General features: G+C 43.5%; 1 protein-coding gene and 1 long non-coding RNA gene across 3 annotated transcripts in view; one reads left to right on the forward strand and one right to left on the reverse strand.

Annotated features, from left to right (window-relative positions):
- The window catches only part of dync1h1 (dynein, cytoplasmic 1, heavy chain 1), a 109998-nt gene extending 97253 nt beyond the window's left edge, over window positions 1-12745 (reverse strand). For both annotated transcript variants that reach the window (XM_067454810.1, XM_067454809.1), the window contains exons 1-12: window positions 12389-12745; window positions 10331-10418; window positions 9303-9476; window positions 8554-8809; window positions 6895-7081; window positions 6351-6622; window positions 6028-6255; window positions 3385-4461; window positions 2450-2629; window positions 1001-1150; window positions 507-653; window positions 287-427 (exon numbers count right to left, since the gene is read on the reverse strand). In XM_067454810.1, the coding sequence (XP_067310911.1) occupies window positions 287-427; window positions 507-653; window positions 1001-1150; window positions 2450-2629; window positions 3385-4461; window positions 6028-6255; window positions 6351-6622; window positions 6895-7081; window positions 8554-8809; window positions 9303-9476; window positions 10331-10418; window positions 12389-12641 (3153 nt within the window). In that variant the 5' untranslated portion in view covers window positions 12642-12745. The remainder of the gene's footprint in view (window positions 1-286; window positions 428-506; window positions 654-1000; window positions 1151-2449; window positions 2630-3384; window positions 4462-6027; window positions 6256-6350; window positions 6623-6894; window positions 7082-8553; window positions 8810-9302; window positions 9477-10330; window positions 10419-12388) is intronic.
- A 992-nt stretch (window positions 12746-13737) lies between these two features.
- On the forward strand, window positions 13738-15716 carry LOC137090834 (uncharacterized). Its single transcript, XR_010907985.1, has 3 exons — window positions 13738-13791; window positions 13864-13917; window positions 15594-15716. It is a non-coding gene; the product is annotated as an uncharacterized lncRNA (long non-coding RNA).
- The last annotated feature ends 417 nt before the right edge of the window (window positions 15717-16133 follow it).

The following is a 16133-nucleotide window of genomic DNA, read 5'->3' on the forward strand; positions in this document are numbered from 1 at the left end:
AAGATTAAGTAAAACACCAGGAAAAAGTATATCCTTTGAAGGGATAAAGCTCTGTTTGAGTGATTTAAGCTCTTTTGATCTGGCAACCCCAAGCATGACTGCTAGCGGAGGCTCGTTACCAATGCAAGATCACGCAAACCCCAAAGAAAAAACGTGTTAAGGATGAATAACGAGCGGGCCAATATCGTGACGATTGTTTAAAGTCAACCGATCGAAGCAGATATCGTTATCAAGATTAACGAACACGATTAATGGTGCAGCCGCTCATCCAAAGGGAAGACTCTACCTTGACGTACTGCTCCACCTCGGACACGTTCTCCTTCACCGCATTATAAGCTTCTTCCAGAGCAGATGGACCATCAGGCATTCTGGTCAGAGCGTTCCTGTAGAACTTCTCCTCTTCGGACAGCTCGTAGTGAACGCCCACCTGTTTAAAGAGCAAACGTTAGCGCAGGTGTGGGAGCGGAGCGCGCATGCAGAGCAAACACACACACACACACACACACCTGATATCTCTGACTCTGGATTCTGGGCAGAGACAGAATGACCATCTTCCAAGCAAACATTTCCTGGTAAAGCCTGTAGCGGCAATCTTCAATGGGCGGGTTGAGATAGATGACCTGGTTCGTGATCCTCAACTCATGGATGACATTCTGTTTGGGCAAAGAGAGCAGTTCAGCCAGAAGTTAAATCTGAATCAGATCTGTAACATTATTTTTGATAAAAAGTAACTAATTGCTAACTTTTTATAGTTACCCAATATTGTAACCTTACGTTCATTAAAAAGGAACATAATTAGTTACTTTTAATAAAATTATGCAATATTGTAACAATACGTTCATTAAAAACTAGCGTGACTGCATAGATGCATTGATGTGAATACTGAGTGTTTGTAGTTTGCTGGTTCTGTTATTGTCCGTTATCTCTGTGAAGCTCTTCGAGACGATCTGTACTGTATGAAGCGCTGGAGAAGCTGGCACTAGATGAGCTCAAAGCTTGCCTTAATCTTGGGATCTCCTCCAGGTTTGTGGCTGAGTTGCGGAGCCTCCGTGTCCATGTCCACATCAGCCTTGTCCTCCATCTGTCCCCGGAGGACCTGCGTCCAGGCTTTGAGTCCCGCCTGCAGACGCACCCCGAGGATTCGCTCAATCTGCGGAGGAACACAGAGTGGATTACACCCTAAACTGCAGAAATTCTTATTTAGTATTTTTTCTTGTTTCCAGTCCAACCATTTTAGATCAGTAATACAACATAAGATATTTTTCCTCGTTTTCTGGGGGAAAATAACTCAAAATGAAGAGAGTTTTTGCTTAAAATAAGATAAATAATCTGCCAATGGGGTGAGAAAAATCTTGTTTTCTGTTTGAATAAAGATATTTTTCTCACCCCATTGGCAGATTATTTATCTTATTTTAAGCAAAAACTCTCTTCATTTAGAGTTATTTTCCCCCAAAACAAGACAATTACTTTTGCTTGTCTAGTAAATGTTTCTTAAATGTAAGAATTTTAGATATTTTGACTAGAAACAAGACAAATACCAAGTAAGAAAAGCCCTTTTTGCAGTGCGCGTCCTCTGCCGTCCAGCAAACTCATCACTAGTGATGTTAACAGTGACACCAAAGCTCCGAAGCGCGTGTCAAAAAAATGAAACCATTTTCTGTGAAGCTTTGTATCGATGCTTGATTCGTTCTATCAAAACCACGTGACCAATGACGTCCGAAGCTTCGTTTCACAAACACCCACGTGACCGATTCAGAAAGGGTTAAAAATGCGCGGCACAGGGCGGCCCCTTGTGGGTTGTTGAGGTGTATTGCGTTGCATTGAGCAGGTTTGTGTATTGCGCGAGTTTGTTATGGAACCTGCTGCAAAGAGAGGGCGTTCTGAAATGTGGGAACACTTTCATTTGATTTCGCCCAATAAGGTTGATCATTTATTTGGCTTTTGTTCTGCCGCATATATTTATTTATTTATTGATTTAATCCGCACTAGCCTATGACTTCATACATTAGAGACAAGTATAGGCCTATCCTTCTATAATCATGTGAAAGTGTGTGCGTTTTTCCTTGTGTGCATGCATTTATTTAGCATACTTTATTCGTGAGTTTTATTTGTTTACAAACAGGAAAAATGTTCACATTCACAATACAAAATCATATCTTTATTGGTTTAAGTTACTAGGAGTATGCAATGGAACAGATTGTGTCATATAATGTCATATATAATATATTGATTAATTCATTAATTCATTAATCAATCCATTAATTCACTTTTTGCTTTTAGATAATGCGTCGGTTGCAAAACATTGCGACAGCGCTTTCCCTCACTTTCACCAGCAGAGGTCCTCGTTGAGCTCTGACTTGAAAAGCTTCGAGTAATGAACCTTTTTCTGATACAACTGTGCTGAAAGCTTCACTGGTTCAGAAAGCTTCACTTCGCCATCACTACTCACCTCGATGTCCAGTTTGTTGACCCAGATGGGCAGATTGGAGTAGGAGTGCAGGTTAAGGTCATCAACAGCCTTCTGGATGCGGTTGAGGATCTCCGTGAACATCTTATGCTCGTACATGCAGGTCTCAAGGGAACGAACCTCCAGATCAATCTTCTCCTCGATCAGAAGAAGATCATCCACCTGAGCGTCAAACACACACAATTCAACACACCATTCACATCTCTGCTCATCCTGACTGTCAAAGCAACCACCGGCGTGAGGACACACACACACACACACCACTGAACTTATGCTCTTGCAACGAAAGATTCAGATTTGCTGATATCAATTATTAGCTTCTTTTAAACTATCATTACCATAAACGTGGACACAGACTTGGACCAGAGTTCTCTGACCGCTCCATAGACAGTAAATGCTGCACTTTAGTTTTTTGTTCTTGTTTCCAGTCTAAATATCTAACAATTCTTAAATCAAGATTCATTTACTAGATCAGTAAAACGACAGGAGATACTTTTGCTTGTTTTCTAGGGTGGAAATCAAGTTTTTGCTTAAAACAGGCAAAATGATCTGCCAATGGGGTGAGAGAAATAATCTGATTTCTGATTGAAATCTTGTTTCTTTTTTCCGTCCCAATCAGAAATCAGATTATTTCTCTCACCCCATTGGCAGATCATTTTGCCTGTTTTAAGCAAAAACTCATTTTGCTATTTTTCCCCAGAAAACAAGAAAGAATATCTTAAGTAAGTTTACTGATCGAGTAAATGCGTTTTCATTTAAGAATATTTAGATACTTTTTTGCAGTGTAGTCAAAAATATAGCTAATAAAGAATGTGTGTGTGTGTGTGTGTGTGTGTGTGTGTGTGTGTGTGTGTGTGTGTGTGTGTGTCCAAACGCCTGATTGGTGCTCTAATCTTTTCTGGTCTCAGGTTGTCGACCTTCTCTTGGAAGTTGAAGACGGTTTCGGCCAGCCGCTGGACGTAGGGGTCGAGTTTATAGGACTCCCAGACCAGAGAGATGCCCTCGGTGACCAGCGCCTGCACCTCCTTCTTCAGCCCCGCCACCAGCAGCGAGATGGAGGTGCGCTCCTCCACCTTCTCACAGGTGCGCTCGTAGGTGCGCACGCTCTCGATGAGCGAGATGGCGAACGGGTACAGCTGATTGGCCTGATGGGCCTTGTTGACGATGGCCAGAGGAACGCGGAAGCTCAGCCACTTTAGATTGCGAACCTCTTTGGAGAGCGTGATGATTTCGGGGAGGAAGTTGACTTTGAGCTTCAGCACGGTGCCGGTGCGGCCGCGAGCGCGCGTGTTCTCGATGGTGAAGATTCGGCCGGACACGCCTAGATTTCGCTGCTGCACTTTGCGAGCCCAATCGTCGAAGATCTCCTGCGTGTTGAGTTTGGCGCGGAAACTATCGCCGTCCTGCTTGAGCTTCAGCCCCTCCACGTGGTTCTCCCAGCCTTTTCCGAGCACATCTTCCACGCGCTTCATATAGGCCGTAAGCTGGCGGTCGATCTGCTTGGCCCAGATTATAGAGCCTGAAACCGGAGGCAGATCTCGCACGTGGCTCATCTTACAAGACTGACTTTGGGGATACTGCACTTTAAACTTATCGTGCAGAGACTCGATGTCGTCTTTGACGCGTTGAATAAGCTGCGTCTGATATTCGCGGATGGCTCCGCGGATGTGCGGCCGCACGAACAGCGCGTTGAATCGGGAGAATATACGGAACATCTCGTTGGCGTTTTTAGCGGTGCCGAGCTGATCGCGCAGGCGAGCCGTAATGCGAGTCTCCACGCGGTCGATGCGCTCGTCGTAGCGCTTCATGGCCGCCTCCCACGCCTCCATCCCCTCTTTAGACACATCCAGCCCATCCACTTCCTTCACGTTTTCATAGGCCAGATTGACTTCCTCGATGGCGTTGGCGTCCGCAGCGTCGAACAGAACCTCAGCCACCTTTAAATCCGCCGGCTCTGCGGTCTCACCCTGAGCATGCTGGGACACGGCCGACACCTGCAAAGATCAGACAAAACTAAAGTTATGTTTGCATTTTAGATGGAAAAAAAAAACAGGCCAGTAAAAGGAGCACACTGCTAATAATGCTCTTCTTACTTTATAATTCTGTCCTGTTTCCAGTCTAAATATCTAACAGTTCTTAAATCAAGACGCATTTACTAGACCAGTAAAACGACATTTTTGCTTGTTTTGTTGAAAATCAAAATGAGTTTTTGCTTAAAACAGGCAAAATGATCTGCCAATGGGGTGAGAGAAATAATCTTATTTCTGATTGAAATCGTGTTTCTTGTTTCTGTCCCAATCAGAAATCAGATTATTTCTCTCACCCCATTGGCGGATCATTTTGCCTGTTTTAAGCAAAAACCCTCTTCATTTAGATATTTTTTCCCAGAAAACGGTCCGGTGAACAGGTCATTGAATCTTTGATTTCAGTAACACACACTGTTGCTGTGAGACGCGTTATGATCTATTTTCGCTGCTGAAATAGAACAAAAACAGTCAATATTGCGTCTCAAATGTAAGTGATTGACGTTAATGAATCGTTTAAGGAGCTGTCATATGAAACCAGCGTCGTGTTCAGTGGTGATGGTGTTCAGGAACACACACTCTTGGTCATGTGATGTTTAACTGTGTGTTATAAATATATAAACTGCACATGTTGAATGTTTAGCTCAGTTTCTCAGTGTGAGCAGCTCATGTGTTGTGATTTCTCTTCGAGCATCAACAGCGCCACCTTCAGCTCATTATATATTACACCATTATTAGTGATGGGGAGAGTGGATTCCTCGGCTCTGAATAGCCCCCGAGTGTCGACTCTGTTGCTGTCCGAAATCGCTCGTTTACTCATCTAAAGTGCATGGCGGTTGAGTGCACTAGCAAGGAGTGAATGAAATGAAGCGATGTTTTCCTATGTAAAATGATGTATTTTGGCAATAGGTACAGAAACGTTTATAGCCACGAAAGTCATCGCTAAATTGGACTAATTTGGACGGCCACGCTAAAAGTGTGTGGTTTTAATAAGAGGATTTTAGGACTGTGTCGAGGGGAATAATTTAAGTGTTTAACAACAGCAATTTTGTCTGATTTCTAACCCTGTTTTGATGTAAAGTAAATGTTTACTACAGACTCCCACTGTGGGAGTCCATGAAATCGACTCCTCGACTCCATAAAACCTGGAATCTTGTTTGTTGATTCCCCAGTTACTTTTTGTTATTGATGTTTTATTCCAGCTGTCCGTCGGGCGAGTAAAATTCTCCTTTTGTCAGTTTGTCTTTCATAGTTAGTTGTAGTCTAGTTTTATAGTCTGTATTTTAAATGTCGGCATGCATTTCGTCATCAGCTATTAGTTTAGCTTGTACACATCTGCCGTTGATGAATATTGTTCATTATCGTTAACGAAATTAACACTGGGCCACAGGAGAGGGTTTTTAAATGGTACTGACAACTGACGCTTATCTTTTACGTCACATTATTCCCTTATACATCTGAATTTACGGACCTTATGGAATACAAGCATCTGTATAATGACACTGATGCGATTATAAATGCCGGTGAGATGCTCACCTGAGGCCTGAGCACGCGCACGATGACGGCCCGGAGCTGCTCGTGCTGCCGCCGGAACCGCCGCATGTGGTCCAGACGGGCCTGAAGCTTCCGGTGCGCCGGGCTCAGACGCCACACCATCTTCAGGTTCTCCTCACGCTTCCTCTTCACAATATCCCTCAGGAGCACCTGCAGCTTCTCATACTCGTCCTCCCACGTCTGGAAGACCTCGAAGCACGCCACCATGACCTGCAGAGGAGAGCAAGAGCGAGTGAGCAGAGGAGAGAGAGCGAGCGGAGGAGAGAGAGCGAGCGGAGGAGAGCGAGAGAGAGAGCCGGATGTACCTTCTCGAACTCCTCGTAGGCCACGTGCATGAGCTTGCGTGTGCCCAGCACTTTGAGCAGCTGAGAGCTGAGGTCTCTGGAGATGGCCTCCACCAGCCTCAGCGCGCGCTGGATGGGGTATTTGGTGTTCCGGATCTTGCGGAGGTGAGTGAAGATGGCCACCAGAGCCTGCCGGATCTTATCCAGCTCAGTGGCCGACAGCAGGTCGTTGAGGGGGAAGTCCTTCATCAGGGGGTTGTAGTCATTCACAGTCTCCACAGCCTGCTTCAGCCCTGAGACACACACACACACACACACACACACAGGGTCAGAGGAGAGATGCCAAAGGTGACCAAAGGAACCGAAACTCCATCAGGGCATGATGGAGAAAAATAAACCTTAGAGAAACCAGACTCAGTTCTCCTCTGGCCTATTAACACACAGCGGAGGATTATTATTCTGGACACCGCACAGCTCAGACATCATATTATACACACTGTGAAGCTGCTTTGAAACAATGGGACGTGTGCTGTTTAAATAAAGCCGAGTTGACGCGCCGCCTCACCGGTGTCGGTGTCGAAGCTGACCGTGGCGTGGAAGCGTTTGCCGTGCTTGAGGATGTCCAGTGTGAGCAGCACCTCCGGACTCTCCCTCTTCTCCTGAATGCGGTTCAGGGCCCGCTCCAAATTCAGCCAGAAGCTGATCTCCTGCAGCGCGGTTCCGGAGGCCGGGTCTCGGTCCAGTTTAGTCACCTGCAAACACACACAGCACAAACCTCAAACACCACAGATGAGCTCATTAAAGACACTCATTTCACACAAACATAACTCACTGCAAACTCCCTCAACTATTGTTCATTGTAGCTTGATTAACATTAAAGCACACAGGATATGAGGTCTGGCAATGTTTTTGGGAAAGTATGCATGTTGAATTTGATATATTCGCTATACACGATATTTTCAAATTTTACATCGTCAAAATGATTGCGATATTATCGCTAATATTCGATATTTCACCCAGCCCTATTTCACACATGCGTTTGCAGTGCGCAACTGACGCAACTTAAATTTATAATTAAGCATTTATTTATTATTTTTATTTCAAATACATAAGTTGTTTCTTCTGTTTCTTTGTATACACCCTTTCATAGAGGTCACGCTTAAACACTCTACATTTTAGCAATGTTTTCAAATCATTATATTATATTTATTAAAGGGTTAGTTCACCCAAAAATGAATACCAAAGCGAATACTCGTTAATATGTTCGTTTTCTGAGGTAAAATGTCAACGATAAGTGATCGATACGCGTTCAGGGCGTGTCTGCTGCACTGCAGATCGCTGACGTCACCGCGCGGTCGATCAGTGACGTCACTGCGATGTCGATCCTTCGGTTTTGTATCATTCGCGTTAAAAAACAGAAACTTTATCTGAAGCTTCTGCCAGCCAATAATCACATTAAAGGGTTAGTTCAGCCAAAAATGAAATGTCTGTCATTAACTCCTGTCCCTAATGTCGCTCCACACCCGTAAGACCTCCGCTCATCTTCACACACAGTTTAAGATATTTTATATTTAGTCCGAGAGCGTATGCAAGTGTATGCACACTATACTGTCCATGTCCAGAAAGGGAATAAAAACATCATCACAGTAGTCCATATGAGACATCAGTGGGTTAATTAGAGTCTCTTGAAGCATCCAAAATACATTTGGGTCCAAAAATAACAAAAACTACGACTTTATTCAGCATTGGCTTCTCTTCCGCGTTTGTGTTCAATCCTCAAATAAAGATTCAAACGGTTATGAGTCAGCGAATCGATTCATGATTCGGATCGCCAATGCCACGTGATTTCAGCTGTTTGACACGCGATCCGAATCATTCATTGATTCAAATATGTCTCATATGGACAACTGTGATGATGTTTTTATTCCCTTTCTGGACATGGACAGTATAGTGTGCATACACTTGCATACGCTCTCGGACTAAATATAAAATATCTTAAACTGTGTGTGAAGATGAACGGAGGTCTGACGGGTGTGGAGCAACATTAGGGGGAGGAGTTAATGACAGACATTTCTGGGGAACTATCCCTTCAATCTTAGATTTAATGTTAGCGGAAAATAAATATGAAAAAAAACCTGATATGTGGCGTTTGAGAATCAATTCTGAATCGACCAGATTTTAATTGAGAAATAGATTTTTCTGCCTTTAGATGGACGATCCTAACCTTCTGTATCTCTCGGATCCAGCGGTTGACCCCCGACTGCAGCTGGTTGAGGAAGCTGGGGTCCTCCACCTTATCCCCGAAGTCGGTGACCTTAGGCTTCTCTCCGCGCTCGTAGCACTGCTTGGCCACGTTGGTGATGATGGGATGGATGAGCAGACTGATCTCTGGGATCTCAATGTTCTGCTGCAGGTGCAGTAAGCCCATCTCCAGCTCCGCTATCTTCTTCTCCACTGATGGAGCCATCTTATCCCCGTCCCTGAGCCACACACACACACACACACAGTTCACTATCTTTATGCGGACTCTCCATAGGCGTAATGGTTTTATACTGTACAAACTGTATTTTCCATCCCCCTACACTGCCCCTAAACCTACCCATCACACACACACACACACTGCCCCTAAACCTACCCATCACACACACACACACACACACACAGCTCCTAAACCTACCCATCACAGGAAACATTCTGCATTTTTACTCTCTCAAAAAAACTCCTCCATACTGTGCCTTTAAGAGCGGTGTGTTTAATCCTCAGATCTTACATACTGTGCCTTTAAGAGCGGTGTGTTTAATCCTCAGATCTTACATACTGTGCCTTTAAGAGCGGTGTGTTTAATCCTCAGATCTTACACACTGTGCCTTTAAGAGCGGTGTGTTTAATCCTCAGATCTTACATACTGTGCCTTTAAGAGCGGTGTGTTTAATCCTCAGATCTTACACACTGTGCCTTTAAGAGCGGTGTTACCTGTCGGCTTTGCCAGACTCGCGGATGTAGGATTTGAAGTAGGGAGCGACGGCGTTGCTGATGAAGGAGTGCAGCGTCTCGTACGGAGAGTCCTCACTGAGCGTCAGGACGCGCACCTGAGTGGAGATGGGCTTATCCGCGTCGATGACACCTGTACGCTTGATCAAGGCCAAGCTGGAGGAGAAGAGCACACACACACACATCAGGGTCAGTACTCTCACTAAACGGAGAGCTTGTTTGTATCTGCATCACCGTCACTATTTCTCTCAGTAATGATGATCATGTTGGGTCAGTGCTCTGTGTATCATTAACTTATTTTATTTTTTTACAACACTGGCTAAGATCGTGTATTCCAGCGCGCGTGCAGACAGGGTTGCCAAGTTTTTACAACAAAACCCGCCAACTACTAGCCCTAAACAACAGCTTCTCGTGGGGTTCTCTGGGGAAATAATGGCGTTTGGGGGTAAACGTGTGTTATTTTGGCAAGGTTGCTGCTCAAGTTCGCACTCATGGGTCTATATATCACATAATAGTCGCTTCAACCCGCGGAAAAAACGCGGACTTGGCAACACAGTGCAGTTGAGCTCTGTTGATGTCGCTCCGCTGCTCTGATTGGTTGTCGGTCTGTCCAATCGAGGCCTTTCCTGGTTGGGTTAAACACGCCCCATAATCACCGCCCAATGAGCATCAGACTCACATCCTGCCTAGAGCCGAGGATGACCACCTCAGGCTACACTGGCAGATCATTTGGCCTGTTTTAAGCAAAAACTCACTTCATTTAGATTTTATTATTTATTTTTTATACTTTTTTTCTTCAGAAAACAAGCAAAAATATCTTGTCATGTTACCCATGTAGTAAATGGATAATGATTTAAGAATAATTAGATATTTGGACTGGAAACAAGAAAAAAAAAAAAATGCATAAGAAGAGCATTTTTTGCAGTGCGCACACACACACACACTCTTCAGGACCAGCCCTCTCACTCTCTCACACACACACACACACACACACACACACACACACACACCTGTTGGACTTCAGCCCGTAGTGGATGTCGATGCTGACGCTGTAGGAAATGCACTCGCGCTCCTCCTCGCCTTCATCGCCAACATCCTCTGTGTTCAACGAGAACAAACAAGCCAGTGTGAGTGAAGCATGTGACGGCGAGGTGGCACACACACACACACACACACCTCACGAGCCTCATCTGGAGGCAATATATCATATCATTGCTATCGTTGTGTTGATTTGTTGAGAAGTGCCGTCTCTGTGTTTGTTTATTGTATAGTTAACAGTGAGGCGCTGAGCCTGAGTTGATGTGCAGACCACATGACCTCTTATTAAAGGGATACTCCACCGCTTTCCATATTAAACGATCCTCTCGAGATCCTCGCAGACGCGTCATACGCCTGCGCTCGGAGATGACTGTGGGACACGAGCTGGAATACCTTCATGTTTTCTCCGATGTTCCTAAAGGTCTGAAGAGTGAATTGATCTTCCACAGGCTCGGCGTTTAGGCCGTGTTTGATTGTGCAATTCCAGAGAAAACGAGAGTCAAATCACGGGCTGTGAAATGCGCTTTTCAGATAAAGCCTCGAGTCTAATCACAAGCACAAACTCTGGTAAATAACATTTGATATAAAGGATCCCACAGTAAAGGATGTGAATAGGCTTCGTGTGATTGGACGAGCGAGACGAGGGCGGGGTTAACTTGAGTCCAAAGCACAGAGGAGCTCGTCAGAATAACGATCAGAATCAATCTTTCAGAAGGACGATTGATTACCGCATACACCCGAACAGAAGACGACCCCCATTCTCCAGACTTATTCTCATAACAGGGCTCCACATTAGGCATGTTCATCTGCTTCTTATTCCGACAGCAGAATCGGTCATTAAATTAAAAATGTGCTCGTCTGGAAAAAAGTTTTTTTTGTGTGTTGTCAATATAATTTATTCTGAAGTTAAATCGTCACCAGTGTTCGCTCAGCTTTGGCATACTGAAATCTGCACACGTTTACCTTTTTTAAAGCGCATTTTCCTCCTAACCTTATAATCTTAAATTTGATCTATACATTCAATTAAAATAAGACACTCTAGGGCTGTTACCAATCGGATTAGACAATTTACACTGAAAAATTACAACCGCATTAAATAAGAGATTTGTATGAGATTTGTATTTTTGGATAAGAAATTTTAGAAAGAATGTTTAAACATGAAACTAAACCACCAGTAGGTGGCAGCAGGTGAGTCTTAATGAGTGAGTTATTGAGTCGATTCATCAAAATGATTCATTCAAACACTGAATCATTCAAGAATGAGGCAGTCGTATATAAACAGGTTCAGGTTCATAACCGATTCAAACGATTATGAGTCAGTGAATCGATTCATGATTCGGATCGCGTGTCAAACAGCTGAAATCACGTGGGATTGGCGATCCGAATCATGAATCGATTCACTGACTCATAACCGTTTGAATCTTTATTTGAGGATTGAACACAAACGCGGAAGAGAAGCCAATGCTGAATAAAGTCGTAGTTTTTGTTATTTTTGGACCCAAATGTATTTTGGATGCTTCAAGAGACTCTAATTAACCCACTGATGTCTCATATGGACTACTGTGATGATGTTTTTATTCCCTTTCTGGACATGGACAGTATAGTGTGCATACACTTGCATACGCTCTCGGACTAAATATAAAATATCTTAAACTGTGTGTGAAGATGAGCGGAGGTCTTACGGGTGTGGAGCGACATTAGGGAGAGGAGTTAATGACAGACATCTCATTTTTGGCTGAACTAACCCTTTAATTTGATTACTGGCTGGCAGAAGCTTCAGATAAAGTTTCTGTTTTTTTACGCAAATGATACGAAACCGAAGGATCGACATCGCAGTGACGTCACTGATCGACCGCGCGGTGACGTCAGCGATCTGCAGTGCAGCAGACACGCCCTGAACGCGTATCGATCACTTATCGTTGACATTTTACCTCAGAAAACGAACATATTAACGAGTATTCGCTTTGGCAGCGGCTCAGACATCGAATAATCGCGAAATCGACCCGTGAGTGACTGAGGTGACCTTTAACCTTTTAGCGCGCTCCGCTCCACCAGGATGGAGTGAATCTGCGGGTCCGCCAGGAACTTTCTCATCTGCTCGAGCGCGCTCTTCTCCTCCAGCGCGCTCTCGAGAGATGCGGGCGCGTCGCCGCCATCTTCCAGGAGCAGGGGCACGAGCTTGCGGATGTGTTTCTGCAGCACCGACGGGTCCGCTACCGTCTGCACTGCCGCCGAAACCTCCATCCCGCCGCCGCCGTCCTCGCCTCCGCCGCTGTCAGACATATCCCCACACAATCAACCGTAAAGAACCGTTAATAACCGATGAGTGAGCTGTGAGAGAGACTGCCTCACGGACTCAGGCGCATCACCGGAATGACCAGCGCCCAGCGCGTCAGGAAACTTTATTGTTTCGCGGGCGTCTGTGAAATGTAGTTTTTCCACCTGAGCAGCGTATGAGAGAACGTGACGTTTGAACTACATTACCCAGAAAGCCGAAAAGCGTCACACGCGCAAGCGTCATCGCGCGAATCACACCCAATTACATGCAGAAAATAAGCTTCTCCACAAAATATACCCTGCTAAACATTATTTAATTAAATTAAAAAAAGATATAGATGTAAGTTGTAGTTTCTGTATGCAGAAGCCGGAGACAGCTGTTCATTTATTTTGGCACTGCTTCTTATGTGACTTTTTTTGGGGGCAAATTGTACTTGACTTTATTGTTGAAAATGTTGATAAAAATGTATTTTACAGTGGAAAGATGTTATTTTAGACATTTTTGTACACTCCAATGATAAACAGCTTTGCACTTATTTTATATATTTTATTATTTAATGGGCAAATTTCATATCCACAAATGTACATTTTCAGGCAAAAAAAACATGTTTTATAGCATTTAAAAATGAAGTGAAATATTATAGTGAATCTATATTACCCTCAAAGAAACAAAGCTATTAGAATTTTGCAAGCATGTACACTTTTTAATGTACTCCTATAATTTTCTTATATCCCACTAGCATTTCAAATGTTTGCACTGTTATTGTAATTGGATTGTGTTTCTGTTCTGTTGTGTTCATCTGTTCAATAAAATTAATAATATAAACACGCACATATGGAAATAATCATTTATAATAATCCTTATAATTCTGTAGACTGCTTGAACAAATTAAATTTGTTTAAGTTTTATATTTAATTCTATCGGTTTTTTGTTCACTTACTAAATATCGTGACTACCATAGAAGCAAATAAAGGCCTTTATTATGTATGACTACAATAACTTACCCATAAACTAATGTCTGAACTGTTTGCTGTCACGTGACTGGCACCTGCCCGTCAGCGCGTGCACGTGCGTGTGTTCATGTCAGTCCCCCTGAGAGCGCGCGCTGGTCCTGTCACGCGCACGATGCCGCACAGGTGCAAGAAGAAAGACAAGGTGAGACTTTCTGTAGAGAAGTTTAACTTTATCTTATTTATTTAACTAATCAATCTGTCTGTCTGTGTTTAGAGTGTGAAATCCAGCAGAAAGGGAAGGGGAGATGATCAGGACTCGGAAAATGAGGTAAATATTGATTATTGGCTGGAAATTGTTAATCTTTCAGATCATTTGACTGTATCATTCATGTTCGTTTGGATCATAATTCTGATGTTAGTCGCTCAGTAACCAGTGGTGGAATGTGATGAACTACAAATACATCGCTACTTTACTTAAGGACATTTTTCTCGTATCAATAGTGCATACTTTTTACTTTTACTTCGTTACATTTTGCAGCAAATATTTTACTTTCTACTCCACTACATTTCTACAACGTTTCTTCACATTTTCGTTACATTTTCTGATCAGTTAGGGCTCGAGATGAAGGTTTGTTCGGATAATTAATGGATAATAATAGGCTGACGGGTGCGCGCGCAGCGTCGATCGCGGAGAAATGGAAACAAACCACCGCCGCTCGTACAGAAACTCAGTAACATACTGCAGTAAATATTCAACATGTGAAGGTTTTTATATTTGATAACGTATAATACAGTTACAAATCATCACATGACACGACCAAGAGTGTGTTTTCCTGAATACCATCAGGACTGAAAATGTGACACTGATTTCATGACAGCTCCATAAACAATTCATTAAAAATTAGTCACTTACATTTTAGATGCAATATAAACTGCTTTTGTTCACCATCTATTACAGCAGCGAAAATATTCCCAAGATCAGATCATATTTCCACATCAGAACTACGGCGCATCTCACAGCAATAGTGTGTTAATGAATGATTCAGCGTTTGAATGAATCGGTTGAATCAAAGATTCAGTGACCTGTTCGTAAACGACTGCCTCATTCCTGAACGAATCAACCGTTTGAACGAACCGACTCAATGACTCGCTCATTACAACCTGCCGCCACCTACTGGTAGTTCAGTTTCATGTTTAAATGTTTCTTATTGTATTATAAATATAGTTAAAACAATCGCATAACATTATTTAATGCAGTTGTAATTTGTCAGTGTAAATTATTTAATTTAACAACCATATATGGTTATTCTAATTTAATGTATTGATCAAATTTAAGAATATAAAAGGAAAGCCGAAGCATATCCTCTATTTAAGATTAATCCTCATAAATATGAAGATGTAAATACACCAAAGCTGATGGAAATGCTCTTCTGAATATTGATATTTAACTCTGCAGATGAACTCTGTCAGAGTGTAAACTGGGCAGCAGATGAGACGCACGATTAGCCGACATTAACCCAAACCTAACTTCATTAAAACGCCACAACCCATTCAGTTTTCTTCTTTTTAATTATTAGAATATAGACATTAAGAGAATAAATTGTTATACAAGTACTTTTACTGTTAATACTAAAAGTACATTTAAAATCAAGTACTTTTTTACTTGTACTGAAGTAGGATTGTTGTTGTAGTTCTTCTACTTTTACTGAAGGACTGAGATTCAGTCCCCCTCCACTGCCAACAGCACAACCCTGGCCCAGTGTTGTCCTGAATATGGTCCAGCACTTCAGGAACTGTACTGGGTTGGGATTGGATTATTATTATTATTATTAATCTGATCTGAGTTGCTGATTTGAGCACAGGTCATGTGATTGACATCCAACTCTAAAAGCTGTCCTGACTAACACGACACAGATCCGCTGGGGTGAAATGATCCCGCTTCAGGAAGCCAGGCTTGTAACGGGAAGCGTGTGTGTGTGTGTGTGTGTCTGACTCTGGTTTCAGAGGATCCGTCCCAGAATGCATCTGCCCGGCCCGAGCGCGTTGAAGAAACACCGCAGACTGAGCTCGAGCTTCCCTATCAGCACCAGCAGAGAACTGGAGCCACTGGACACACTCACAGGTGTGTGTGTGTGTGTGTGTGTGTGTGTGTGTGTGTGTGTGTGTGTGTGTGTGTGTGTGTGTGTGTGTGTGAGAGAGAGAGAGAGCAAGAGAGAGAGAGAGAGAGAGAGAGAGAGAGAGAGAGAGAGAGAGAGAGAGAGAGAGAGAGAGAGAGAGAGAGAGCTGGAGCCACTGGACACTCTCACAGATGTGTGTGTGTGTGTGTGTGTGTGTGTGTGTGTGTGTGTGTGTGTGTGTGTGTGTGTGTGTGTGTGTGTGTGTGTGTGAGAGAGAGAGATGACCTCTGACCCCTGACCCCGCCGAAAGCACCAACAGTGGCACGTGAGCATCAGAACTGGACCACGGAGCAATGGAAGAAGGTGGCCTGGTCTGAGGAATCACGTGTTCTTCTACATCACGTGGATGGCCGGGGGTGTGTGTGTG

This window comes from Pseudorasbora parva, chromosome 10 (genome assembly GCF_024679245.1).
Source record: "Pseudorasbora parva isolate DD20220531a chromosome 10, ASM2467924v1, whole genome shotgun sequence".
NCBI lineage: Eukaryota > Metazoa > Chordata > Actinopteri > Cypriniformes > Gobionidae > Pseudorasbora > Pseudorasbora parva.